A 27,354-nucleotide genomic window follows, 5' to 3' on the forward strand; every position below is an offset into this window, starting at 1 on the left:
TTCCTCTCAGCAATTGTTCCAGGACTTTCAGTATTTGTTGTTAGAGTTTTTCTCTGAATATCAGGAACAAGCAGATTGGAAAACAGGCATAGAATTCAACTGGCATCAGCCAGGCTTTTAATGGTAATATTTGCCCTTCTTTCCCACAAGCCTCTTGCCAGGTCTGATGCTAATTACCTACAAGCTACTTTTAAACCCTCTCTAAGTTTAAGAGGATAAGCATTGTCGTGCTCCACTTTCTGGCAGCCAGCCAGCTTGAAATGACTACTGGTATTAATATCTTGAGATGCACATGGCAGAAGGAAAACAACCAGAAATTCCCTCATTTCTCAATGGACACGAGCAGGAAAGCAAACGGCTTGTAACACATGAGGACAGCCTTCTCCACACAGCCAACCTGGGCTCTGCCCAACAGCTCCTCTGGGGCTCCTTCCACAAGGTAAAGATCATTAAATCATAGACTCATCTGGGTTGGAAAAGACCTTTAGAGACCATCAAATACTAACCCAATTCTGCCAAGCCCACCACTAAACCATGTCCCCAAGTGCCACACATCTACACTTCTTTTAAATACCTTCAATGATGGTGACTCCACCACTGCCCTGGGCAGACTGTTCCAGGCAGCTTGACCACCCTTTCAGTGAATAAATTGTTCCTAATATTTAATCTAAACTTCCCCTGGTGCAACTTCAGACCATTTCCTCTTGTCTTGTCCCTTGGTCTCTGGGAGCAGAGCCTGACCCCCACCTGGCTCCACACTCCTGTCAGGAGTTGTGCAGAGCCAGAAGGTCTCTCCTGAGCCTCCTTTTCTCCAGGCTGAGCTCCCCCAGCTCCTTCTCATCAGACTTGTTCTCCAGATCATGCCTAGCTCCTCTGTCTTTCCCTGGACACACTCCAGCACCTCAATGTCCTTCCTGCAGTGAGGGTCCCAAAGTGAATGCAGAATTTGAGGTGCAGCCTCACCACAGCTCCCAGCACTCTCACACACTCCTGCAGCACCAAGGCCATGTGCTGAACTCTATCTCCAGTCCATATAGACAACATCACCTCATTGTTTCACTCTGTCTTTATGAGAGGGCACTGAAAGACACCTGAGCTGGCTTGTTTGGGCAGCAGTCTGAGCCAGAGCAGCATGAACTGTGCAAACCCATCACCAGCCTTGGCTCTTCAGCCCACATCAGCCCTCCAATGCCACATCTTCACTGCAGGAGGTTAAACTCAGCCTGGCTGTGCTGTGCCTGCCTGTTCCTCTGCCTGCAGCACAGGTATCACCCCTGCCTCTCCAGTCAGGCCAGCTTTTACATCTTGTTATTCTTTCCCACCTCCTTCCTCGCTGATCTCTCCACATGACACATGCTTATCTAGCCCAGCTTGTCCAGGCATCTCCTCAAGCCCATACTTAAAAAGAAATCCCTCTTGCCAGATCCCCAACAGGAAGCAATTTAATTTACCAGCAGCCTGGTGAGGGATGGTGTGTGTATTTATGTAAGTGATACACACGCCTGTATAAACATGCATGCACTTAGGGGAACACACATGGATTTTCTACTCTTTCCTTAAAGGTGACCTTCAGGGAAACAAAATTAAAACTTTCTATCTTAAAACATGTATATTCAGCTTCTCCAGAGCAGGAAAAACTCCATGGCCCAGCTCAGACTTCTGGCTGTACTCATCTTTAGATGCTTACACAAAGACACTGTTTCTTTCTCAAATGTTCAGGTAAGCACCCAAAGAGCAGATTTTAAAATTCACATCACTGCTGCCATGGAATTAGCAGCTTTTTTTTCTAAAAATTGCTTTTGCTTCAGACTAACTGCAAACCTGAGCAAATATAACTGCATGTGTTACATGGTCACACCCACCCATGGACTCATTTCACTGGTCAAGCATAGATACAGAACTCTGGGTTACTGCAGCTTTGAAATTTTTTTTTCAATTTATTTTAAGGAGGTCCAGCTTATTGTCTGCCCACTTTCCTAACACTTAGAAATCCCACAGGCTGCTGAAGAAAAGACCAGGATGGGTTTTGCAACTGGTTTATAATGCAGCATTAGTGCACTGGTCAGCTACATGCCTGGCAATAGGCATTTGGAAAATCAGCACTAATGACCATCCTTTGGGGAAAATCATCTAGAAGCCAGGAAAAGCCTTCCATTTTTACTCTTAAGGAAGACCAACCACTCTCCCAGGAATCATTAAGAAATAAAATAAACAGTGGTATCCTATTAAAAAAAAAAAAAAAAAGATGAGGAGAAGGAAAGAAAAATAGGGAGAAAGAAGGAGGGAGCTGGAGGGAAGGGGGGAAAAAGGGGAGAAGAGAGAGGAAATGAAAGGCAGGAGGAAGAAAGGAGAAGAGGGAAGGAGAGAAGGAGGGAGCAAGATGAACAGGAAAAAAGGGGAAAGAAGAAAAAAAGAAAGTAATTTGCAGCCAGAAGAATAAGACAGAGTAAATAACTTAAGAAAGGGCCAGGAAAAGTAGATCTTAAGATAGCAGATAGTTCAGACACTTGCAAATTTGACCTAAGAGTCAGTTATGCATCTCCTCCTTTCTTGGGGACTATCAGTGGGAATTAGGAGGAGTTGAAAGCTGGATTGTTTTTTGACAGGGCCCAATGCTGGACTCCTCACATGTCTATTTTCTATTGTGCTTTGCCCAGAAGTCAGCCTGATGTGGTATCTCTGTTTGACGTGGTAAGAAAGGAGCATTTGAGTCAACAGGAAACAGAGACACCAAAGGCTTCGCAGCAAGTGGCAGCCACAGGAGGAAATCACATTGCACCACTCCTGGCCTGGGATCAGGAAGAATAAACTCTCAGAGCAATTGTTACTGTAAATTAAAAGAACACTTGGAGGAAATAAAATCCATGGGATCAAGCAGGTTTCTTTCAACCTACATGCAGAGATTAATCCTGTCCATTTTCACGCTAGAGAGCTGTCTTTTTTTATTTTTCTTGGCTTTTCTAAAAATTTATTTCTTTTCATTTCAGTTTTCCACCCCTATTTGTTCACCCATTAACAGTGCAGGGGCTGTTGGAAGCACAGCAGTGGCTGACAGCAGCTACATACACCCATTATATTTGTTCATTGTCTTAGGGGGTTTTGTGGGGCTTGAAGAAATTTCCTGACTGCAAGAGCCACCAAGAAGGACAACCCACACACTGGTTACTGCCCCTTGCAAACACTAAAATCCATCTCAAGCATCACTTTAGCCCTTTGTCCCCATCAGCTCTAAAAGCTGCTCTGGATCCTCATACCTTTTTTTCTTTGTCGTTATAGGGGAAGGAAAAAAAATCCAGATTTTATTTAAAGAGCATCCTTCTTCTCCCTGTGCCCAAAACCAGCAGTGTGATGGCCAACTTCTACCCTCTTCTACTTAGAAGTCCCATTTATAACCCACACAAGAGCTCCTAGGACCTTATTACAAATCACAAAGCTCCAGTTTTCCCCCACAAAAAAAATCAGCCTGGCTCAGGAATTCCGCTTAGTTTGCATTTGATCTTTTTGGAAATAATTCATGCACACAACTCCTTAGAAAATCAGCTTTGGGCTCAATTTGAGTTCACTGAAGCCAAAGGGCTTCCCCAAGAAAAGAGTCATTTCCCCCTGTTTTGGTAGTTTATGCTTTGCAGAGCAGAAGGGAGGTTTTCCAAATCATCCCCAAACAGACACAGCTGTGTCACTGCTTCCCAGAGAAAAATTATTGTTTCCAAAAAGAGTAGCAGGGCTTAGGGAGCTTGCAAGCAAATCATTACAAGATAATTACAAGAGCTGGCAGGCTCTCTCAGTGTTCCCAATGTTCTCCCTTCGTGGTCCACAACCCCCACACAAAGCAGATCTGCCCTAGGTCTTGCTGAGAGCAAGCAAATAAACCATGATTTCTCAGCACTGGGCTCCAGAAAGCCACATGTCCAACTCCCCAGCAGTGCAAGGGGCCATCTGGATCTGGGTCAAGGCACTGCAAAGCACAGGATCTGAAGGAGGAATAACACACAGGCTTGTAACTGAATATTTATTTTTGTAGGACCAACACAGTAATGCCCCACTCTTAGATGCTCCTCTGTGAGGAAATGCCCATCCTCCACACCCAGGCCTCCACAGAACCCATGAATTCCTGCTGGAAATGCCTCCATGCCCATCCCTCCACAGCATTCACAGATTCTGTGAATTGCTGTTGGAAGTGCTTCCCCTCCCTCACTGTGGTTCTTCAGCATCCTCATGAGGGAGGCAGAGGGGCAGGCACTGATCTCTGTGGCGCCCAGTGACAGAACCTGAGGGAATGGCCTGAAGTTGTGTCAGGGGAGGTTTAGGTTGGATATCAGGAAAAGGTTCTTCACCCAGAGTGGGCACCCAGAGTGTATGGTTATGCACTGAGCAGGCTCCCAGGGCAATGGTCACAGCACCAAGCCTGGCAGAGCTCAAGGAGGGTTTGGACAATGCTCTCAGGCACAGGGTGGGACTCAGTGCTGCTGATGGATCCCTTCCAATTCAGCCTATTCCCATGAGTCTGTGATTCCATAGCCAGGCCTTCACAATAGAATACACAGATTCTATGAATTCCTGCTGGAAATGCCTCCCCTCCATACCCAGCCCTGGGCCAAGGCAGCCCTGCACCCCAGGAGCTACTGCTGCTCCCAGCTCCAAGGGTTAGGGAGAACAGGCTATCCAGGGGGGTCACACATGGTTTCAAACCCAAGGAGCATCACAGGTGTCCTGTGAACAGCCCCACCACGAAGCAGCCACCACAACAACCCTTACACAAACGTGTGTGAGCACAAGAGCAGACCTCATGAGCTCAGCCCCAAATTTCCAGACGAAGCCGCTCTCGCTCAACTGCAGCGGAGCAAGGCAGTGACTGATGTCAGGGGAAGATTTGGTCCTTTGGTTTCAAATCACAGCCACTACATAAAGGAAGAGCTCTGCCCCATGCTGGCTCAGAAGGAACCCCATGTGGCCCAGGAGTCCCAGACAGAGAAGCAGCAGGTTTCACAGCCAGCTGCTCTGTGGAGCTGCTCTTCCTCCCTGCTCCAGTGGCTGCAGAAGTGCTGCCAGCCCCAGGAACCACTTCTGCCTCAGGGAACCAAGCCACAGATGGCACACACAGCCCTGGGGTTACCCAGATGAGGGCTCACTGTGTGATGCAGCTGAAAGGCTAAGAAAGGGAAGGTTTCTTTCTTCTGCTGGTTTTGGGTGGTTTTTTAAGCTAGAAGGAGGTGCAGTGGAAATTAAGCCAGCTCAGAATGGGCATAAGGTGCTTGTGGTGTCTCCGCTGGGCTGAGCAGCTGGTAAGCACATTTCTGAGAATCTCAGGTCACTTCCCCACACCAGGTTCGTTTTTAGGTCCTTTAATTAAGAGTTCCCAAGCTAAATGAGGCAGTTATCACTGGTTATCACACTCTGCTCTCTGGCACTGCTGACAGTGGGCACCACAAGGCTCCCTCTGAGGCCACAGCAGCAAGGCACATACACATGGCCCAGAGAATCATACATTGGCTCTTGGCACTTGCATAATAAACTCTGCAGGGTCCCTGGGGGTGAAGGTGGCCCTGGCACTCGGGTGCACAGTGCACATCAACACCCAGCTCATTCCAGAGGAGCTCAAGGATGACAACCACAAACCAGGATGGGCTGAGGGGGTTGTGGGTTCCCACTTCCCCCAGGGAAAAAAACCAAAAGAAACAAGCCCAAATCTAACTGCATCCTCCAAATTCCTGCTCCTATTTTCTCAACCACTTGGCTGAAATGTCAAACTCATACGCTGGAGAGTTTTTGTAACAGGCAAATTCAGTCATTTGTCTGGAACAATGCATCTTCTGGGGTATTGAAGTGATGCATACACACATCCTTCCTCCTTATCCCCTCCCTGCAAGGCAGCCTAATTCACAGCAGTGTTACACTATCAGCTCATCTTTTCACTAGAAACTTTTACACACCATATGTGCAAAAGGATGGTTATCCTGTTCACCTGTACCTGTTCAATTTTAAACCAGACCCAAATTAGAAAAAACCTCAAAACTCAGACAAGCCAATCAATTATGTAAAAAAAGTCTGTTTTTTAAATCTTAATTAAAAAACAAAAAGACTCTTTCAGCATAATTAAAATGAAATATTAAAAGGATACAAAACAAATTGAAAGAAGAAGGAACTCAAAATCTTTCCTCTCAGACCTTTTAAAATGGTAAAGAAAAGAAATACTTCTTCCCACCTCAAAGATTACAAAAAATCAAAAGACTGAGAGAAATTAGAGGGGAATAAATTGAGAAATAAGGAACTAGAGTGTATGACACTATAGACATTACCTGCTAATCAAAGATTTAAAGGTCATCTGCATCCCTCAGCTGGCATCTTGGTGTCTCAGGAGAAAATAGCCCTGTAAATGCCACTTTTTTTTTTTACAACTCTCAGCTCAAAAAGGCTACTGAAATTGGTGTTTTCAGTTCAGAGCAATCAACCTGCAATAACTCTTCCCATTTTACAAAATACTGAGCTCTGCAATATCTGCTGGCTCAGGTAGGGCTAGGGAAGGCAAGAGACCTCTACAAGCTCAGCCAAAGGTCTTCACAAAAATTAAGAATGCCAAAACACCCAAAAGCCACTCGGAAACAGCTTGCTGTGAGGATTTGTGAATCACCTTCTCACCTTAAATATCACCTGTAAATCAATATGGATTCAAAGAGACTGAAAGCTAAAGCACCAGTGGCTCACACCTCAGTTAGTTACCTCTTCTCTGAGCTTAGATTGCCTTTGTTTTTTTCTTCCCCTTCCTCCCCAATACTGACTGGCACTTGCTTGCTCAGGGCTGCTTGAGAGCTGCTTCCATTCTGATCTCTTTTTAAGCCACAACTTCCTTGATTTTAAGGACAAAAACCATTAGTTTCACATACTGTGGCTAACCATAGGCAACATATTTGGGCTACCCTTGCAGTGAGCTTGATGATCTGTCCAAGCTACAGTCTCTCCCCTAAGCCACTGCAGATGGAGACAGGCATTTCTATCAGCTTCATGAAAATCCAAATATCCAAAGTCCCTCAGCCATGTGGGGTCAGAAAGTTACACTGGGGGCTACGACAGGACGATGGCAGCTGACCCTTCCAAGCCTGCAGCTCATGTTTTCACCTCAGCTCTCACTGCCCCAGTGTGCACCCCAAGCGTGGACATCCAGCAAAGTTCACAGATTAGAGTCACAAATGTCAGTCTGATCTTGTTTCACCTCCTGCCTGCAAAAAACCCCCTGGCCTCAAATGTTCCTGCAGCAAAGTGACCACTGCAAGGTGGCACTGCAGATGGCAGAAAAAGCAGAGATTTTCTGAGCAGGCTGCAGAGGCCTCTCACGTCAGGTTTACTGATAGCTGGAACCAGAGTGCCAGCAAAGACATCAGGGGGTTTTGGTGATGTGGAGACTGTCAAACCACAGGAAGATGCACTTTCAACCAGCCTGGCTTTATTCTGTGCTAGGCAGGAGCCAGAGGAAAGCAGAAACTGGCTGTCCCTGCTGTGGTCACAAAGCCAACACGAGGGCACGCTGCACACAGCTGCAGGATCTGCACTGGAGAGTGAAGGGGGAGACAGGAAATTCCCCTGTCCCTCCTTGTCCAAGAACCCCCCAAAAACCAACCTGCCAACCCAGGTAAAGAACAACTACAGCTCCTTCCAGCCTGACTTGCAGAGCCTTCCAGCAGTGTGGCTTGGGGCTAACACAGGTGCCAACTCTCAAGAATAAGAGAAAAAGTCGCAGTGCCTGCAGAAAAGCATCCAAGAAGTGCATTTGTCTGTCATGTGAATGTACACATGGAGCTGTGCCTCCTCAACGTGCCACAGAGGGAATGCAGGGGGTTCAGAGCCTGGGAGTGCATCAAAGCCATCCCCTCTGCTCCCAAAGGGCTCCGTCCCAGAGCTTTTCAAAGAGAACATCAGAGGCCTCACTGCTTCCTGAACGCCCACCAGCACACTCCAAGGTCTGTGTCAGGGCACTTGCTCATCTCCCAGAGCCCCAGGAAAGCTGTCACTGCCTCTCCAGCCTCCCTCACCTCCACCACACCGGGCTCTGCCCTGTGCTCTGCCCATCTGGTGATGCTGGAGTGGTTGGTGGACAACCAGGCTGATGCTGGAGATCCCCTGGGGGACCCACAACTGAGGAGTCCCCTGGACACACAAGGACACTTAGACCTCCCTTGTGGCACCTGGGGACAGGGGGGAGTGAGCTGCCACCTCTCAGTCCCAGCACTTTGGCTTGTGGGCCCTCACTTGAAAATGATGCTCCTGTTGAAGGCTCCAGATCAGCTCTAGCACTTCTGGAGGTGAAACACAGGCTCATATCTCTAAACCCTTGACAAGATGACCACGCTGACCCTGGCAGAACTGCCTGAGTGCCCCAAGAGCCAGTGGAGATGTGGAGAAGCCTTCCCCTTCCATGCTGAGAGCACGCCATGAGCCCTCAGTCAGAAACAGGGACAAAAAGCTGGGTGCCAAACAGCAGCTGCCCTTGTAAAATGGGAGCAGTTCCACGATTGTGCTGTCCTGGAGTCCCAGGCCAGTCCTGCCTGGCTTGCAGAGCACCCCTGCTCATCATTATCTTGAAGGACTCTCGTTAGAGAAAATCACAGCCTGCTGCCAAGTGCTCCTGTCTCACTATTTTTGGAACAACAGGGGCAGGCTCTGAGCCTCAGCAACTGTCAGCAGAGCCAGAGGGAAAGCAAATCCATATAATGATCAGGCTGGCTGATGGGGACAGTGCTGGGAACAGCATTGCCTGGGGGACAGTCCCCTGGAAGGACCCTTTGGTCATGAGAAAAGGGATAAGGGCAATAAACCTAAAACCAGAAACTATTCAACACTATTGGCATGGGAAGCTGATCTCCCCCAGCCCTCTTCATTCTCATGCATATGAGTGGAGACAAAAGGATTTAAAAGCAAACCACCTGTGCAGGAAGGATGGCTCCTAAACCCCAAAGACAGGACCTGCTTACTGCAAACTGATTTTAATTAAAACATTCCAGGATTCACATTCCCCAGGATTATATTACTGACTTAGCTATTTATACCTATAGCCTCTTTCACCCCTCCTAGGACAGTATTGTTGAGTGTTGGATGACACCAGGGTCAGGTAAAAGGAAACAAACACTTTTTGGTGCTTGTCACCCCCAATGAAGGATACACAATTATCCACAGGTCCCAGCACCTGTCAGCAACTCACAGATTACTGGAGCAGAAGCATAATCCTCTCTGGCACTAAAGAATTACTCTAAGGCCTTCGAAAAAGCAGAGGTAAATGGCTTAGGCAAAGTGGAAAGCTCCCAGGGCAAGGCCTTCAATTAAAAAAATTGTAAAATTTAAAAAACCAGAGAGGTGGTGAGCAGGAAAGACCTCCTATAGATGCATCTGAAGCAGGATTTAAAAACCCCCCCCTGCCCCCCTGCAATGGAGCATCTGGACTCCTTCCTTGTATTTCATAGGAAAGGAATCCAGAGGTGCAAGTCCAAAACTGCCCAGCCTAGTGCTGGGCACACAGATGGCTCTATCCAGCCTCTGCCAGCACTCTGAGCTGCTGCTACTTCATCTTTAGGCTCTGAAAACTGTGACCCACAGCAGGCAGGGACAGCCCTTGCAGCTCCTACCACCTAGTGGCTGCAGGAATCAGCCCTGATGGAGTGAGGAGGTGCCTGGAGCCCACCCTGGGCAAATAAAGCTGCCCCTGCTGGAGGGCATCACTGAGGCTGCAGCTGAGACTGGGGCAGGCTCACACTGAGCACAGAGGCAGCACAAGAGAACAGAAAACCTTTCTGGAAACCATCAGGGGCTAATGTAAGCTCAGAAAAACCTCAGCCAGCTCTAAAATAGGCAAGCAGAAAAAGCAGCAGTACAGATGAGCTCAGGTAATGCATTGCTGTTTCAGGTACTTGTGCCTGCTCAGCTAATCATGGAATCACAGAATGGCTTGGGTTGGAAGGGATGTTAAAGATTATTTAATTACAACCCTCCTCTCCTTTAAAGGGACACCTTTCACCAGATCAGGGTGCTCAGAGCTTCATCCAGCCTGGCCTTGGACACTTCCAGGGATGGGGCACCCCTGGAACAATGCTGCATTCCTGGCACCACACAACATCACACTGTGCTGCACAGACATGTCCCAGGCTGTTAAAGTCACCTCCAGGCTGCTTAAGCCAGGGAAAGAGTTTGCTGGTTTGGCTGGGATATTGTAAAAGAAACAGAATTCAAATGGTTCTGGATCCAGCCAAATTCTGAGATCCTATAAGTGATCTGTCCTCAAACTGCAACAGCATCTCAGGTACTTCCAAGAGCCTTCCTTTGGAGTTTCCATGATTTCCTTTTGAACTGGGATGGGGGAGGCTGTAACTGGACACCCCTGTGTCAGGTGCAGCCTCACCAGTGCCAGGCAGAATGCATAATGACTCTTCCAAGCTCCTGAAGCAGCCTGGTCCATCATTTAGCTCACATTCCATGGGGCTGCACTGCTGGCTCAGGCTGAACCTGGCACTTACCATCAGCCCTGTCTGCCTTCCAGCTGGGCTGCTCCTCTGCCAGTCAGTCCCAGCTTGTCCTGATCTTATGGGATCAGGCTTTGACTTGGTCTTGGCAAATGGTAAGAGGCCTCAAAGTGGCCAGTTCTTGAAAAATTCCCAAAGGCAGGCCCTGTAGGTCATTATGTATCCAGGATCTCCATGGCAGACTGGAGTTGTGGGGGTTTTTTATAACATGAACCATTAATACCACATTTTAAGTGTCTGGGCTGTAACTGTGATACATGTGATGTGGTTTCCATGTAATTGCAAACTGGGTATTTGTGCTACCATGCTCCCAAGTCCATAAATGTTTAAACATGGCTGCAGGATGACGTTTGGAATAAGTGGTTGCTCTTTTCATAACTATAATATATTTATATATAGATATCTTTTCCTGCCAAGGTCTTGCTAAGGGATATCCCCATGCCATACAAGCAATTAACAGAAACCCCAAGTTTGTATCAGCCTGGTTAAGCCTTCCTGGAAGGATGTGACCAGTGAATACCCTGCTGTTGCAATAATTTCTCTGCTATAGCAAAGGGGTTTAATTGTGCTTTTATAAACAATTTAAACCTGGTTATTCTGGACTGAAGTTGGCGTCACTGACTGCAGACCATGGGCAAAAGATGTCACGAACCACCTCAATTTGAAATCTGCATTTTTTTTTTGTAAGAAGTGCTTCCCTTTTCTGTGTTGTTTATCAGCAGAGGGGAAGTGGGATTCAAGTGAAAGAGGAACCCAGGAAAGACTGGAAATAGCAGGGTCCTGCTACACAAGCACCACTCCTTTGGCACCTTTTCAAGGAGTGACCAGCTCTGTGTTCAGGGCACCAAGAGCTGAGGGGTTCTTAACTCTGCTCCTCTGATGACAAGCTGGTCCAGAAACTCCTGTTCCAGACTGCTCTTCTGCTTAGCAACCTCCTTTTAATTTCCAGTCTAACTGTACCCATGGCCAGTCTAGACTCATTTAATCTTAACCAGCATCTTGACAGCTTTGTTTCCCTCCTCAGTGCTTGACATCTGCAGACATCAATCAGATCCTCTTTTTGCTTTCAATTTGCTAGTCTAAACAGGCTGAGTTCTCCCCTTTTCTTCCTCTTTGCAAAAGACTCTGCAATTACTCCAGCAGCCCAGAAGAGCCTGCCTGCACCCACAGCAGACTGTTCAGGTTTTTTGAATGTGACAAACAGTTGCTCACACAGACCTTGAATCCTCTCTGAATTCACAAGAAGCACTCTGCACAGCCCAGGAGCACACTTGCTGCTCTCACATCCACACTGCAAATTTAGTAAGCAAATTCAGTAAGTAATGGCTTTCCTGATATTTCAGGAAAGCCATTGCAAGTTGGAATATCACAAAATAAAAGTTTCTTTGGTTACTACTGACAACAGTGAGCTTTAAGTTTCATTTCTGCTATACAGCACAGCTGCTCTGTGAACCATGTGAGCTGTGCATTAAATAAAACCCAGCACAAACCACTCACTTCTATCAGATGAGTCTAGCCAAAGGCTCCACCCTAAATGAGCACAGTTCTTCACCTCCATAGCTGCCTGTTGCATCACCCCAGTGAAAAGAGAAATGGGTGGGTGGCTGAATACATTTGTCTGCTCTTTTTTTGGTTTTTTAAGGTATTTTGGGTTTATGTAGGAGGAGCAAAGCTGCAATTAAAAGGGCAAGTTTCTCCTGCTTCTTATAAGAGGAAAACAAGCTTCACTGCCCTTTAGCAAAGAACAAAATGCAACTGGAAAGGAGCCCAGGCAGTTTTGAAGAGCTATACTGCATGAAATGCTTTGGTCCTAATAACAGCTTAGCTGAGGGATTCCCAAATTCACTTTGCCATGCTTGGTTGTGGCCACTGCCTCCATCTCAGCCACCACCCACACCAGCTGAGGCTCCCAGCACCAGCACACACCAGCTGAGGCTCCCAGCCAGGCACTCAGCCCATGTCCTGTCCTCCATTCAGGTACACAGGGCACAGCAATGCTGCCATCTGTCTGCCCTACACAAGAAGAAATACAAACCATACATGGATCTGACTCAGTGTCCACCCCTGTCAGGCAGACCCTTCCAGTAACCCCTAAAGGAGCTTTTGTTCAGTTCTGAGCAGTCTACAAAGGCTGGCAGACACCAGAGGCTACCTCCAGTTCCAAGTGCCAATCTTAAAGTTTGCAGAAAACTCAATGCAAATACATCCTTGTTAAAAATTCAGGCAGCAACAGAGCAGAGCCTGAGATCCCAGAGCAACCAGAGGACACTGCAGGTGTGCAGACATTTGCACTTGGAAATGTTCAATGGCACAGAGATTTTCTAGGGAAGACACAAAGAAAGGCTTTGTGCCTCACCAGTTTGTTAGGCAGCTCAGAAAAGGTCAGGATTTTGTTTGCCAAATGCCCAGCAGATGTCAGAGGTGCAATACAGCACAGTGCCCTGTTCATCCTTGTCACGGATATATTTTATGAAAAATCCTTTTGCTAGGACTTGTCTCCTGAGAAGCTGACAGGCCTCAGAAATGAAATGTAAACAACAATTATCTGCTGCTGTGGAATGCAACAGGAGCATCTTTGATTGGTCTCATGTGGTTGCTTTTAATTAATGGCCAATCACAGGCCAGCTGTCTCAGACTCCCTAGTCAGTAACAAGATTCTCTAACAAGATTCTATTATCATTCCTTTCCTTTCTAGCTTTCTGATGAAATCCTTTCTATTTTTTTATTATTGTTTTTAGTATATAATTATAATAGTATATAATTTTCTTGTAATATGTATATCATAAAATAATAAATCAGCCTTCTGAAACATGGAGTCAAGATTCTCATCTCTTCCCATGTTGGGGTTGCCTGCAAATTCTACATTTGGTGACCCTGAGCGAGGAGCATCGCCACACATCCTCGAGCAGAGAGGTTTCTCCTGGGTCTGAGGTGGACATTGGTAACAGGCCAGGGGCCAAATCCACAGCAAGGTTCCTCATGGCAGCCAGTGCCAGGAGGAAGGCTGGCCACTGCCTGGGCTGTACTTACAGGAGTCTGGAAGCAGCAGTAGAGCTTGGTGAGGAAGGGGTGGTTCCTGGATAAGGAGAGGATGCGTTTCTCAATCATGGTGCACTCAACGTCGTCATCCTGGAGAATGACATCCTTCTTCAGCACCTTCACTGCATACAGCTCCCCACTCTCTTTTATCTTGGCAAGCATCACCTAAAACCAAAACCAAGGTGAATGGCAAGGGCTGAGCCCTCTGTGTCTGAGCAGCACAGAGCCTCTCACACCTTCCCAGGCTGGAAATGTCACTCTTCTCACAACCAGGCTTGTGGACCGAAGTGAGTCAGCCTGTCAGCATCAGTGTACAATCAATGACACACACCATGCCTGCAGCAGGCTGCTCTGGACAGACATGCCCACATACTGCTCCTGTCTGGCACAGGGCTGCCTGGCTGAAGGTCACCCACTGTGCCAGCACAAACTGCCTGAGCAGGGCCTTTCATTCCACCTCACTCCTCGGTTATAAAACTCAAACATGCTCTTTCACATCATCTTCCTGGCAAAGCAGAGAAACAAAACCACCATCTCACCACGTTTGAAACCACTGCCTTGTTGCCTTTAAAGGAAAAAAGTCTTTACATGCTCCAAGAAATGCTGTCCAAACGGGTGTTAACACACACTTGCAGCTCCTGGTATAGGCCCTGGCATGTAGCTATTCCTTCAGGTGCTAACTTATTTTTTGTGATATCCAGCTCTTCACTTTGCTGTCAGCTTTCTTTCTCTTTTCTCCCTGCTCTCTGTAACCAACTTTGTTGCACAAAGCAAGTACCACTTAGTACTTGCTCTGGAGTACCACTGGACAGCCTGTGCACCATGTTATGAAATCATTTCAGCTGCCGTGGGGCTTCTTAAATAAAGAATGTGGTTTCTCACCAAATACCCAGGAATAACTCTCACCTTTCCAAAGCTCCCCTTTCCCAACACACGAAGGAAGGTTAAGTCTTTGATCCCAAGTCTGCTTGCTGACATTTCAGTAATGGTGTTGCCATCCTTCAGGCTGCCTTTTCCCTGATGTTTCAATGTAGATCTGGAAACCAGTTTCTGTGGAAGAAAGAAAAGAAGTGTCAGCCTGCAGAGGAATTGTACTTCTGATTCAGAGGTGCTCAGAGGTAGTCAATGCATCAACCAGGGTATCTGGGGCCTTTCCAGGGGCACTTTATGGCTGCAGAGGCAGAAAGTTGTGTTGGTAGAATCACACAGCTGCCACACGTGACCAGCCAAACTCAGCACTGCTCAGGGCTGTGCTGACATCTCAACACCAGCTCCTCACATGGCATTTGGGGCTGTAAACCCACTGCTCAGCACAGCCCAGATAATCACAGAATATGCTGAGTTTGGAAGGACCCATCAAGTCCAGCTCCAGGCCCTGCACAGGACCACCCCCAAGAGTCAAGGTTGACTCTCTCCATCCTTACTCCCCACAAAAAAATAAAGAGAATGAGTGGGGAAATCCAAATCTTCTATCCACCAGCAAAATAAGGAGGACTGCATAATTTCTGCAATAGGCAAAGGGCTGTGGAGATTTAGAACCCTAGCAGATCTCATCTGAATTTCTTATGTTTCTACTTGATTTTAAGACTCTCACTCAAAGCCCAGCTCAGTGGGACCCCAACTTCAAAACCTGTCTCTTTTCCACATTTGGGCTGCTGGCTTGCTCCACCACTCCAAATTTGATGGAAAGCTGTTCATTCCCATGCCAGCAGTGAGCTGCTGCATATTCAGGAGTTGTACCAGTATCAGCTCACATTTCCAGAGCTCTTAATTTTGAAGTCAGAAAGATCAAGCCAACCTCCAGTGCCCTCTGCTCACAGCTCTCCAGGTATGCATGTGCATACAAACGAGCACTTCTGTTCAGTTTATTGGTCTGCACAAAGTCACAGGGACTTCGTGAGCTCCATCTTGTGACTACTTTGGTGTACAGCAAAGTTCCTTCTGCACAGGAGACTCATCACCATGAGCAAAGAACCAAGGGCAGTCACAGAAACACAGAGAGGTTTGTGTTGGAAGGGACCTTCAAGATCATTTCGTTCCAAATCTCTGCCATGGGCAGGGACACCTTCCACCAGACCAGGGTGCTCAGAACCCCATCCAACCTGATTGTGAACACTTCCAGGGACTGGGCACCCACAGCTGCTCTGGGCAACCTGGGCAGGGCCTGACCAGGCTCACAGCAAAGAATTTCTTCCTAATTTATTATCTAAACCCACCCTCATTCAGCTTAAAGCCATTCAGGGTTGTCCTTACAGCACAGTCTGAGCATTTTCCTAGATCCTTTATGTCATGAATAACAAGAAGAGATCATTAAACACCAAGCACGGATTTTGTTGTTGTTGTTTTCATCTCTTTTTGATGTGCAGATGATGCAAACAAGTGTTAACAAGTGATTTTTGCAGAATGGAGAAGGGAATATGGGATTTCCCTGTAACTCCCAGGATAACTGTCCCCCAAACTGCTACAGGGGGAAGAGCAGGATAAGAGTTTGCTACAAACCAACTGAAATCAAAAGAGGCAGCACAGCCCAATGAGTCTGCTAGGCTGATACAGCCTGATGTGGTTTATCAACATAGCTGGCCAATTGTATCCAAAGATTTACCACATCTGGAAATTATGGTTTGGGTTTAATTGGGTTTTTTTTTTTTTTTTTTTTTTTTTGGTTTTTTTTTTTTTTTTTTTGTTTTTGTTTTTTTTTGGTTGTTTTTTTTTTTTTTGTGTTGACAGGCACTACAGATTTTTGGCCAGGGATGTAGTGAAGAGTGAAATGGTATCCTCAAAAATCACACAGAAGAAGTAACAAAGCTGGGGAAGGAACTAAGCTTCTTCTTGAGCTCTTCTGCTCTATCACAAGCCATGCATGCAGATAGCATTTGCACTTGCAGTAAAAAAAAAATAAAATGCATGGCATGAATCATATTGATCAGTAATTAGTCATGGGGCCTTATTCTCCTGTCATTTGTGATAAGCAGATGAAAGTGTTGAAGAGTCACAGCACTGTGAAACACAAGCACATTGGAAAGCAACACCTACAGAATAAAACCTGGATGTCAGATATCCATTTTCCAGGTGAGGGCTTTGCAACAAGCCACAGATCTACTCCTGCAGCCCCCCACCCAGCATTACCTGTCCTATGGAAAGCCTCTGCCCCCTCCTACACCCATAAAAGATTCAGTTCCAAATGCTTTAAATAGAGAAGGAAAAAAAGAAATACTCACTGAATTTGGGGAAATGCTTCCTGGCTGCAGACCCATGCAGGCCAAGGTTTTGGCAAGCTCTGCTGAGTTCACCCCACAGTTTGGAGCAACGTTTGCTTGGCATCGGATGTGGACGTTCATTTTACAGACTGACAGGGGCAATGGAAAGTAAGAGCAAAGGAACAATTAAAATAACTTGGAGGGGTTTGCTGCTGAGAAGCAATTTACTAATTCTGCTTCAGGAAATACACCCATCTGGGCCTACCCTTCCAGATTCACTAGAGGGATTTTTGCCACTGATCTAAATAGAAGCAAAATTAGGACTCTTACAAGAGAATAAACTCTTGAAAACCAGGAACAGACCCCAAACTCTCCAAGCAGGATGCCATTATTGCCTACAGCTTTTCATAAGCACATATTTTTGAGGTGCATAACTACCGTTGCAGCTATGTCTGTACGTACAATTAATATTTATAATGCCACAGAATTTGCAACAAACATCCCCTGCATTTTCCTGCATCTAATTTTAAAGGCAGTGTTCAGTGGGAAACAAAAAACATTCTTGCTCTAACTCATGGACACACACACACCCTCTTGTGGGAGATGAAGGCAAAGATTTTACAGTCTGGATCACCGAAACAAAAACTTAACACCAGAACATGCTCAGTCATCAATTAATAGGCAGGGTAGTCAGCCTAAAGCAATGACCTTTTTTTCCCCTCAGATGCCTTTTCACTGCCTTGTCTCATTAGCTGAGGAAAAACCCTCAGGTAAAGGGAAAATAGGAATGCAGGAAGCAGAATACTTTTAACAATGCAAGTGAAACAAAGTGCAAAGCAGAGTCCTTCTGGCAGGCAGAGATGAAAAAGGAGATCAACCTTTTTTCTAACTTTTACAAAGATAAATATTCATCACTCAGCTTTCTCCTGAAGGTTGCACAAACCAAGCCCACACAGTGCATCAGGAGTCTAAAAATAAATGTATTTTGTGAAGAGGCAACAGAGAGAAGCTGCTTACTTTTACACTGCAGACCCTGTCGCAGGATCCCCCAGAGCAAGGAGCCACAGTGGTCACAGAACGTTGGGACTTTGTAGTTATGGATGCCAAACTTATGAGGAATGTTGATCCCAAACCTCTGTTCAGCCACCTGCAGCACCAAAAGGAAAGAACAGGTTTAAAATTCAAACACATATTTATAAGATGGTGTGCATTTCAATATAGGCATTTGAGTGCAAATCTAAGAAAATAATTTCAGTCAGAAAATGTCCCAGTCCATCACCTCACTGAGGTTTACAGCAAGTGAATACTGAATTAACAGCCCCACCTGCTGTGAGCCAGCCCTGCCTTCCTTGCTGGCCAGGCCAGACTACCTGGCAAAGCAGATTTTAAATAAGGGCTCCCTAGCCAATTCTAAATTCCTAAAGACAAGCTAGAATTGTAATACCTCAAAACAAACCAATCCCACTGCAGTGTGAGTTACAGCATTTTTTTAATCACACAGTTTCAAAATTATTGACTTGCATACTATATGCAAAAACATGTAACTTTAGGTCAAACTGTTGATTTTATTAATTTTAATACAGAACTGCTTTCACAGCTCCTCCTAAAATTCTCATTCCCCTTTTTGCCCTCCTTGTAACTAACAGCCTTTCAGGCACACATTTCACATTATCACTTGCACTCAATCCCCTTTTTAACCCTGTTCTTTTCCAATTATGAATCATTCAGATCTCAAGGGCACCTTTTAAAAAAATGTTTCAATGGCTGAAGAAAGCAGTCCACATTTAGCATATTCATCACTTTTGACTTTGTTTCTCAACATGCAGATCCTGGAAAGCTGAGGCGGAGCCCACAACTCTATTAAAGAAAAGTCAGGGGTGTGACTGGAACAAGAAGTTCAAGGTGAGTGGTGCCTCCCCACTTCTGGCTTCTTTTAAAGTAGTTTAAATGTGTCATAAAACCTTCATAATCCCAAGAGAGGGGTGAGGACATTCACTATTTAACTTGCACTCTACCCTTAGGCTTCTTAACTCATTTTCATCTGGCTTGTCAAGGGGTCATTTTAAGGAGTTCAGCTCAGCAGTTTAGAGGCAAGAAATAACAAAGGCAATTGCATGGCACAAAACACAGAGCTGCCTCGTGAATAAACAGATTTGATTTGATTTTTCCTCAGTTCTTGAACCATTTCCAGTTGCAGAAATGAGACACGTGATGCACAGGGCAGTGTTAGGTGGGGATGTTACTCCCATCCAACACAGCCAAAACCAGCAAGAAGGAAAACCTTCAGAAACACAAGTTATGCAAGGGTTCTTTATTATTATGGATTTCACAGAGCAAAGGTGTGGAGCAACAACTAAATGAGCCCTTCAGGCAATCAGAAAAGAAAAAAGAGGCAAAACAAAGACCAGTGGTTGGCCAGAGAAATCCACATTAAGAACTGGACACCAGATTTTGACTGCACCACAGTTAACCATGCAAGAAAATTACAAGGAAAACACTGTATTTGCTACTTATTGATGTCTTCCAGTGAAGATATCCTGACTTCTTAAACCATGTGCTAGTCCAAGCAGTTAATGGCATTGACAGAACAACAGGATGACATTGCATGGTTTTTAAGCAGGTCCCTGTCACTCTTTCCCACTTTTAAACCCATGAATAAAGATAACATAAAGTAAATTCTCTTATAGGCCAACCCCAGCAACCCAGACAAAGTGTGATGACCCAAAATAACCAACAGGACTTTACCTTGACATCGTTCTTGCTGGCATTGTTTTGGCAAGTGCAAGCTGTGACAATGAGGTGATGGCAGCGCTTGTGTACAACACAGGTGCACACTGAAATAAAAGAGGAACACTGAAAAGAGCCCTTGGAAGACTCAGAACACATCAATCCACCAGCTGGGCTCCTTAAGGCTCAGCTGCATCATCAGCACACAGTACAGATGTGAAAAATAATTGGTGGCTTGGAATTTACAACAGATCTGGAGATGTATCTTCAACCCACTGCAACAAAAATTCTGCACTGGATTATTCACACAGTCTAGAAAACAGTTGCCTATATAAAATATGGGTGACGGACACAGAAACAACTTTGTAGCTTCTAAAATATTTTAAAAATGCTGTTGAAATAATTAATAATAATATATATTATAATAATCCAGTGAAGATTATTTCACACAGCAATATCCATTTTGTTTACATTTACATACATTCCTTTCACAGGACACCAGTGCCCTATTATACTGGCCAGGAACAGAGTGTGTTAGGCTATACTGAATGCCCATGAAGCAGGCAGTCCTGGGAAAAAGGGAAAGGCAAAATAAAGGGAAAGGCAGAACAATAATTAAATGCAAACAAGCACCACACACATCTCCACACCCAGTGAACCAAACCATGCATTCAGGCAGAAGTGCCCTGCCAGCCCACAAAGTGCAAACTCCCAAATTTTAATTTGTTGAAGGGAGAGAAAGGAGGGTGGCCATTCCAGAAGAGTACTTCGTGTCCCAATACCAGCTGGGCACTGTCCTGAAGGGACCCTGGGTGCCTCAAGCCCAGCTGGGTGTTGCATGTAGCAACTGAGTGGTCCTGCACAGGATGGAACAGCAACCAGACAAGCAGGTGTTTGCAGGAATGTCAGTGGCAAACAGACAGGGGCTCAAAAGCACAGGTCTGGCTGCCTGGGGAGGAAGAGGAGAGAGAGAGACTCCAGAGCAGCTCACAGCAGCATGGGAAAGCACTCCCAAAGCAGCACATCCCACACATACACCACGCAGGAGCAGAGCACCTTACCTTGGCACTGGTATCCCTGCTTCCCAAACACGCCCCTGGCCAAGAGAAAAGATGGACACAATTCAATGGGAAGGATGGTCATCTTGCAGATTGTTTACAGAGGGCAGAGCCCCAGAAATGCAGGAGGATCCCAAATTATCAGATCCCATGGCAGAGCTGCCCAGCAACAGTGGTGCAATTCAGCACAGGGGTGTGAGAGCACAGGAAAGCACTGCACAGGCATGGCTCACAGGGCAGGCTGGCAACATGCCTGTATTCCTCATATTCCCCCTCACTCTCATTTCTCAGATACCTCACTTCATTACAACACACACCACACATATTACACTGATCCCAGCAGCCCACACCCTGTTATTATTTCTCCCACTCCATGTTCTTTTGAGGCATATCTACGTTTTTCTCCTTGCTCTGCCTACTCCTCCACGTGCATCACTTCACACCTCTCTGATGGCTTTTCTGTTCTCAGGAATTTTCTCTAAACTTTCAAGCAACTGGCTTTTTTCCTCAGTGCAATCTCAACTCTCCACTCCAGTGAGTTGGGTCTTTCTTCAGGTTGCTTCATACTTTTTTTCCCTTGAAATGAGGGGAATAATCTGTGGTTACAAGGGACGGACACTGCCACATTCCCACACAAAGCCAGTTTGTTTCCAGCATCTAAGATAGACATCACCTCTGGCCTCTCAGCAGCATTAATGTACCCTCCCAAACCTGATGGCCAAAGGGATCACATCAGAGGCCCTGGGTAAAGTCCTAAGTGACATTCAGGACTGGGGGCGCCTTGTCCCCAGAACACAAAGGACTGGGCAGCCCTGTGCCAGGGTGTTTGGGCTGCTCTTACCAGATGAACTCCCTGCAGTGAGAGCAGTAGGTGGGCTGTCTCAGGTAGGTGGCCATGAACTTGTGCCCGTTGACCTGGTGCACCCGCCTGCGCATCGCCCGCTGCCGCTTCCGAGTCAGGTTCTTGAAGATCCGGTCCCTCTGCAGGGTCCCTGTGCAGGGGGAGGAGGAGAAAAGAGGACAACAAAACATTGAGGGCATCACACACACTTCTTGCTTCTGGTTTTGCTAGAGCATTCAGTTTGGGCCCTCAAGCTAAGGAGGATGTGGGCCCAGAGGTGGCCATGGAGATGATGCCAGGGCTGGAGCCCCTCTGCTGTGAATCCAGGCTGGAAGAGCTGGGACTGTTCAGCCTGGAGAAGAGATGGCTCTGGAGAGACCTTAGAGCTCCTTCCAGTGCCTGAAGGGGGCTACAAGAGAGCTGGAGAGGGACTTTTGACAGGACCATGGAGTGACAGGACAAGGGGGAATGCCTTCACACTGAAAGACAGCAGGTTTAGATTGGATGTTTTGAAGAAATTAATGACTGTGAGGGAGGTGAGGCCCTGGCAGATGTTGCCCACAGGAGCTGTGGCTGCTCCATCCCTGGAAATGTTCCGGGCCAGGCTGGATGGGCTTGGAGAAACATAGTCTAGTGGAAGGTGGGATGATGGCAGAGGGTTGGAACTAGATTATATTAAAGGTCCCTTCCAACACAAACCATTCTATGATTCTATGATAAACTGCTTTCACAAGCCACAATTACATCCCTAGTTTAGAAGTCAGGGGACTGTGGTCTAGAACAAGGATGGCATCTGGAGCAGGTACAGAACTTAATTGCAATGTCCCTTTTAGCTCAAAATTTTATTTTTCATCTAGAAATACGTGCCTTTTCCTATTTTCCCCTCACTCCTCTCCCATGTTGAGGCAGGCCAGTAACCTATTAACACACAAGATGTAATTCCAGAAGCTCAAGGCTAATGAGTTGTCATAACTCACAGCTTTTTGGGCAATAACTCCTGAAAACAGGACTAGACATAACCAACTGACCACCACCACACTTGTTGAGTGGAAGCAGTGTCTTTCTTTGAGATCAGTGTTCATCCACCTTTGGAATTCTCATGCTACATTTCTTTATCACTATTTGCAGCATTTTTACATACTTCCAATACTCCCTGTGCTAGTAAAAAAAAAAAAAAAACCCAAAAAAAACAGGCTACTTTCTCAATGATGGCTAGTTGTTTGATATGTGCCACACAGCTTCCTTTAAAGGATTCATTTTCCAAAGGTTAGGTAACATTTCATAGTTCTAGAAAGCAGGGATCTAGGAACTGCTGGCATTCAGATCTGAATTGTCCCAAAATGTAATTTAATTTTAGAACAGAGTAGACTATTTCAGTTAAAAGGGACTTACAATAATAATCCAGTCTAACTGTATGACAACATCAGAATGAACCAAAAATTTATGTATTTTATTAGCATTACTCAAACACTTCTTAAATATGACAGGCACTCACCACCTGTCTATAAAGCCTTTTTCCATGTCTGAATCACCTCTTATCAAAAAAATGCTTCCTCGTGTCCAGTCCAAACTCCTCTGGCACAATCTAATATCACAATTTAATTATCTATCAACATAATCTAATCTTTTTACTGAGTTTAGTTCAGCCACATAACAATTTCCTAGCAAAGCTCAATTTACACAAAACAAGTGTCTCTCAAAGGGCATGAACTGAGCTCTAGACCAAGACAGCCATTCCCATTTTGGGAGCAGCTGTCCAAACTGCATATCCCAGCCAGCTGGCCTCTGGGATCCTCACACAGACCTGGGCAGACTCAGCTGAGCTTCCCAGATCAAAGCTTCATCTGAGGCACACTTGCCTCAGAAGAAAGAAATGAAATTTGCAGTTTTCAAGTTAGTTCATTTGCAAAGGCTCTGAAAACAAGGGCATTTTTGCGGGGGAGAACAGACCAGAGCCTGCCAGAAGTGACTGTACAACAATGTTCTGTGTTCAGGACTCTTGTTTTGAGCGTGGACTGGATGCAAGAGCAAAGCCAGCTCCTGCCAAACCCTCTGCATGGATATAATTCCACAGGAAGGGACAGGTCTGTGAACTCCCAGAGCAGGGGATTAGCAGCAGGACCCAAACACAGCTGTCACCCTCCCACTTATCTTGCCACAAAAAGGGGGCAGAGCAATTCCCTGCTTTCAACTGGCTTTGCTGATTAACCACTGGGGAGAGGGGGGTGCTGGAAATAGAGGAAAAGCTGTCAACCTGATCAAGGCCTGAAATGCAGGAATCCCACATCACAGGCATATTTCCTGGTCCTCTTTGTAGGAGTCAAGATTAGGGAAACCATCCTGTCAGTACTGAGCCCAGCCACTTCAAGGGGCTGTGAGCCACAGGATGTATTCCTCTTGGTACTCTTGCTACAGGTTTGGAAGCAAAGCCAGCCATAAAGCCCACGGGTTTTCTGCTGAGCTCTCCCAGCCATTTGTGCACATGTCCCTTCCACAGGCACTGATTGAAACCTCCTACCCAATGGCATCACTGTGACACAGAGCATGGTTTAGGACAGCTTGCATTTATTTTTTAAATGGAAGTGCATGCTACAAATTAGGATTTTCCCATTTCAACACACCAAGAAAAAGGATGTGGTAAGGCTGATGCACACATTTAACAGAAACCTGCTTTCTCCAGTGCAGACCTCCAAGCAGCTGGGCACAGACTGGCTCAGAAGTGTCTGCCTTTGTAGGGAAGTGCTTAAACATGTGTTGAATTCCCTCTGAGGTCAACAGGACTCAGGGGACCACAGGAATTACCAGACTGGATCAGAACATTGGTCCATCTAGCTCAGCAGCCTCTGTCAGTGGGCAACTAGAAACACATGACAGCAAGCTGGAGGAACTCTGCAGCTGGGAGATAATTTGCCTCTTTCCCACACACGAGATGTCATTTTGATCTCCAGAAGTGAGATCTGATTTGTGGAGGTTTAATATTCCTCTCAAACATTCAACCATCATTGCACAAGTTCAGCTGCCTTGTTATCTACCACAGGAAACAAGCCCAAGAAGAACCTCAAGAGGTCAACCAAGAGGTTCTCTAAAAGAAAGATGAAGAGACTCTGCTTTGCTGAGCCTGAGCCTCCTGCAACTTCATGTGAGAATAAAAAAAAAAATCCTTATAGTATTACAGAATGTGCCCAACTTCAAATTGAAGAGATCATCACTTTGATCTAGGTTTAGGCAAACACATAATTGTTTTTCCTGGATCAGGGCCAAACACCTCAACTGGCAAAGTGTCCTGTATGGGTGTTCAGCATGCAGAGGAGAACTTCTGAGGCATGGAAAGGGAAGCACAGGGCTTGAGTGGGTGGTGAGCACCTGAGTAAATCACCTAAAGAAGCAATCCAGTTACCAGCCTGCTCCATTAGAAGTCCAACAGCTAATGCCCTTTAAGCCCCTGTTTAGCAGGGTTTAAAAGAGTACCCAATTTAGCTCCTACAGTTTCTGGGTATTTTATGGTTCCCACCAAGAAGCAGCACGGGGTAATCACCTCCCTGGAGCTCTCCCATGCAGTACAGACCACACATGGCAAGAGGAAACCAATCCTTGGCACCAGGAATAGAAGACAGTTGATGACAGCCTGCAAAGCCACCCATGGGACGCTGCTGTGCATCCCTGTGGTTTGCCCAGCTTCACACAGACTGCAATTTTGAAACAGTTCACAAAGCCCAAAAAATTACAGGCATTTGCTTTTTCCTGGGATACAAAGGGAGTCTCCATGCTGCCTGCACTGGTGGACCACATCCAGGGCCAGCCTGAAGTCTTCTCCCTAGAGCTGTACCTGGTTCCATCCCTCGTTCTCCAGACACCCAAACCCCACAGCACAACAGTTCCATCTTGCAGACCTGCTTGCCATTAATGCACATGCCACAAGTTGGGGTTTTTTCTTTGCTAAAAGCTAACTCATATTTAAAACACTCCTCAAATTTCACACTCTCTCCCACTACTTGGCTGTCAGACCCTGCTAATGTTCTGCTGATACTGCACATCTTTCAGGTGATCCTCACACCCATGCTTATGTTCACCTCAATTTACAATATAACAAAGCTGAGCATTACTAAGCAGGCTTTAGGAAGGCCTGGATTACTTTCCACATGCCATCAACTCTTTTGGGCACTCTTCTTCCCATTTTCTGCTGCTGGCTCAAGTGAAAAGGAGAGGGAGAGCCTAGCACAACCTCAGCCATACCCTGAACCCAGGTGTAGCTGCAGGAGACCATCTGCCACATGATTTAGTGGATCTACATATACAACCACATCCCACAGAATAAACCCCTCTGTCTCAGGGCTTGGGTGCTCATGCATCCCACATACCACACCATGGAGCTGGCAAGTTCATCCCTCCAACAAGCTGCAAGTGATTTTGAAATGGTGAAACATATGGCTACCAAAACCTCCTTCCTCCCAACCAGCAGGATGGCAGTTCCTCAGCTCACACCAGCACATCTGTTCAGCAGGTCCCAGTGCCACTGGGTGAGAGGCTGTGGGCAGAAATCATCCATCAATACAGCACTGGAGCCTGCTAATGGAAAGGCTGAGAGAATTTGGATTGCTCAGCCTGGAGAAGAGGAGGCTCTGGGATGACCTTAATGCAGCCTCTCAGTACCTGAAGGGAGCCCACCAGGAATCTGAAGAGAGTGTTTGCAAGGGTACATAGTGCTAGACAAGGGGGAACAGATCCAAACTGAAAGAGAATAGATTTAGATGAGTTATTAAGAAGAAATTCTTCCCTGTGAGTGTGGTGATGCCCTGGCACAGGTTGCCCAGAGAAGCTGTGGCTGCCCCATCCCTGGCAGTGCTCCAGGCCAGGCTGGATGGGGTTTGCAGCAACCTGCTCTAGTGCAAAGTGTCCCTGCCCATAGAAGAGGGTTGGAATGAGGTGATCTTTAAGGTCTCTTCCAACTCAAACCAGTTTATGATTCTGTGACACGGAGCCCCTCATGCCTCCCACCTTTGGTGTCAGAGGATATAGAGATGTTGTCTTATATATCAAGAGTTCTATTATCATTATGGTGCAAGGGTTCCATATCACCAGAGTTTCATACCTCCTCGATGTTTCTCGTAGGCATCTCCTCTAAGCACTGACTGTTCCTGGTCCTTGCAGCAGCCATCTGACTCCAGATCCCACCAATCCACTCCTTTATACCGCTGTCCTTATTGGCTACAGGTGTGGCCTGTTACCATCAGGCCTGCTCCTAATCTTTAGCAATTGGTCCAGCTGTAACTCGTTGGGGGATAATATTACATTCTGTACCACCTTCATTCACCCATACTGTATCCCCCTACACAGAGATGTTTTCCCAGCTCATGTTTTGCATTCTGGCCAGTTTCCTATAGGATACATATTTTCCTTCTGGACACAGAGATTGTTTTACAAAACAAAGCCATTCTAGACAATTAAAAAAACCCAGACTTTTAAAAGCCTCTAACCTCTGGTAAAGCAACAACCACCATGAACAGTTCAAATGTCCAAATACTGCTATAAAAGCAGACAAGTAATTGCTCAGTGAAGGGAGGTTCCACATCTGTGGTTCAACTGGGACATCTGTAACTATGGGGTATCCACTGTGCCTGCCTATCTGCAAACCTTAACTACAAAGTTCAACACTAAAAAGCCTCTTCCCCTTTCCTCCTCTGCACTCACACTAAACATGTGTTTATGGCAGTGGAAATTATACATGCAGCGGGAGAGGAGAATAAATAACCCACCAAGTCATCTGAGGACAAAGGCAAGCACCAGCAGCCTCCATCCCCACCCCACCTGCCCCCTGAGCTTCCTGGGCAGAGATCCCTCCTTTCCCCCTGCCCAGTTTCTATTCCAGGGGGTTATGTCAGGCAAATCCTTACAGTGGGGTATAATATAACTACAGCAGGAAAACAAGAGGAAGGGCTGCAGGATGAAGTGGTGTGTTTAGAAATGTTTGACTCAAGGTCTCATCTGCTGGA

At 46.2% G+C, this 27,354-nt stretch overlaps 1 protein-coding gene across 1 annotated transcript in view; it reads right to left on the reverse strand.

The window, feature by feature from the left end:
• Positions 1 to 27,354, reverse strand: part of PRKCH (protein kinase C eta) — a 114,293-nt gene that overhangs the window by 46,065 nt on the left and 40,874 nt on the right. The window contains exons 3-9 of the mRNA XM_058806332.1: positions 21,365 to 21,515; positions 20,527 to 20,561; positions 19,484 to 19,572; positions 17,756 to 17,885; positions 16,760 to 16,887; positions 14,448 to 14,591; positions 13,533 to 13,706 (exon numbers count right to left, since the gene is read on the reverse strand). Coding sequence (XP_058662315.1) covers positions 13,533 to 13,706; positions 14,448 to 14,591; positions 16,760 to 16,887; positions 17,756 to 17,885; positions 19,484 to 19,572; positions 20,527 to 20,561; positions 21,365 to 21,515 — 851 coding nt within the window. The remainder of the gene's footprint in view (positions 1 to 13,532; positions 13,707 to 14,447; positions 14,592 to 16,759; positions 16,888 to 17,755; positions 17,886 to 19,483; positions 19,573 to 20,526; positions 20,562 to 21,364; positions 21,516 to 27,354) is intronic.

Source organism: Ammospiza caudacuta, chromosome 6, assembly GCF_027887145.1.
Source record: "Ammospiza caudacuta isolate bAmmCau1 chromosome 6, bAmmCau1.pri, whole genome shotgun sequence".
In the NCBI taxonomy this organism is placed as follows: domain Eukaryota; kingdom Metazoa; phylum Chordata; class Aves; order Passeriformes; family Passerellidae; genus Ammospiza; species Ammospiza caudacuta.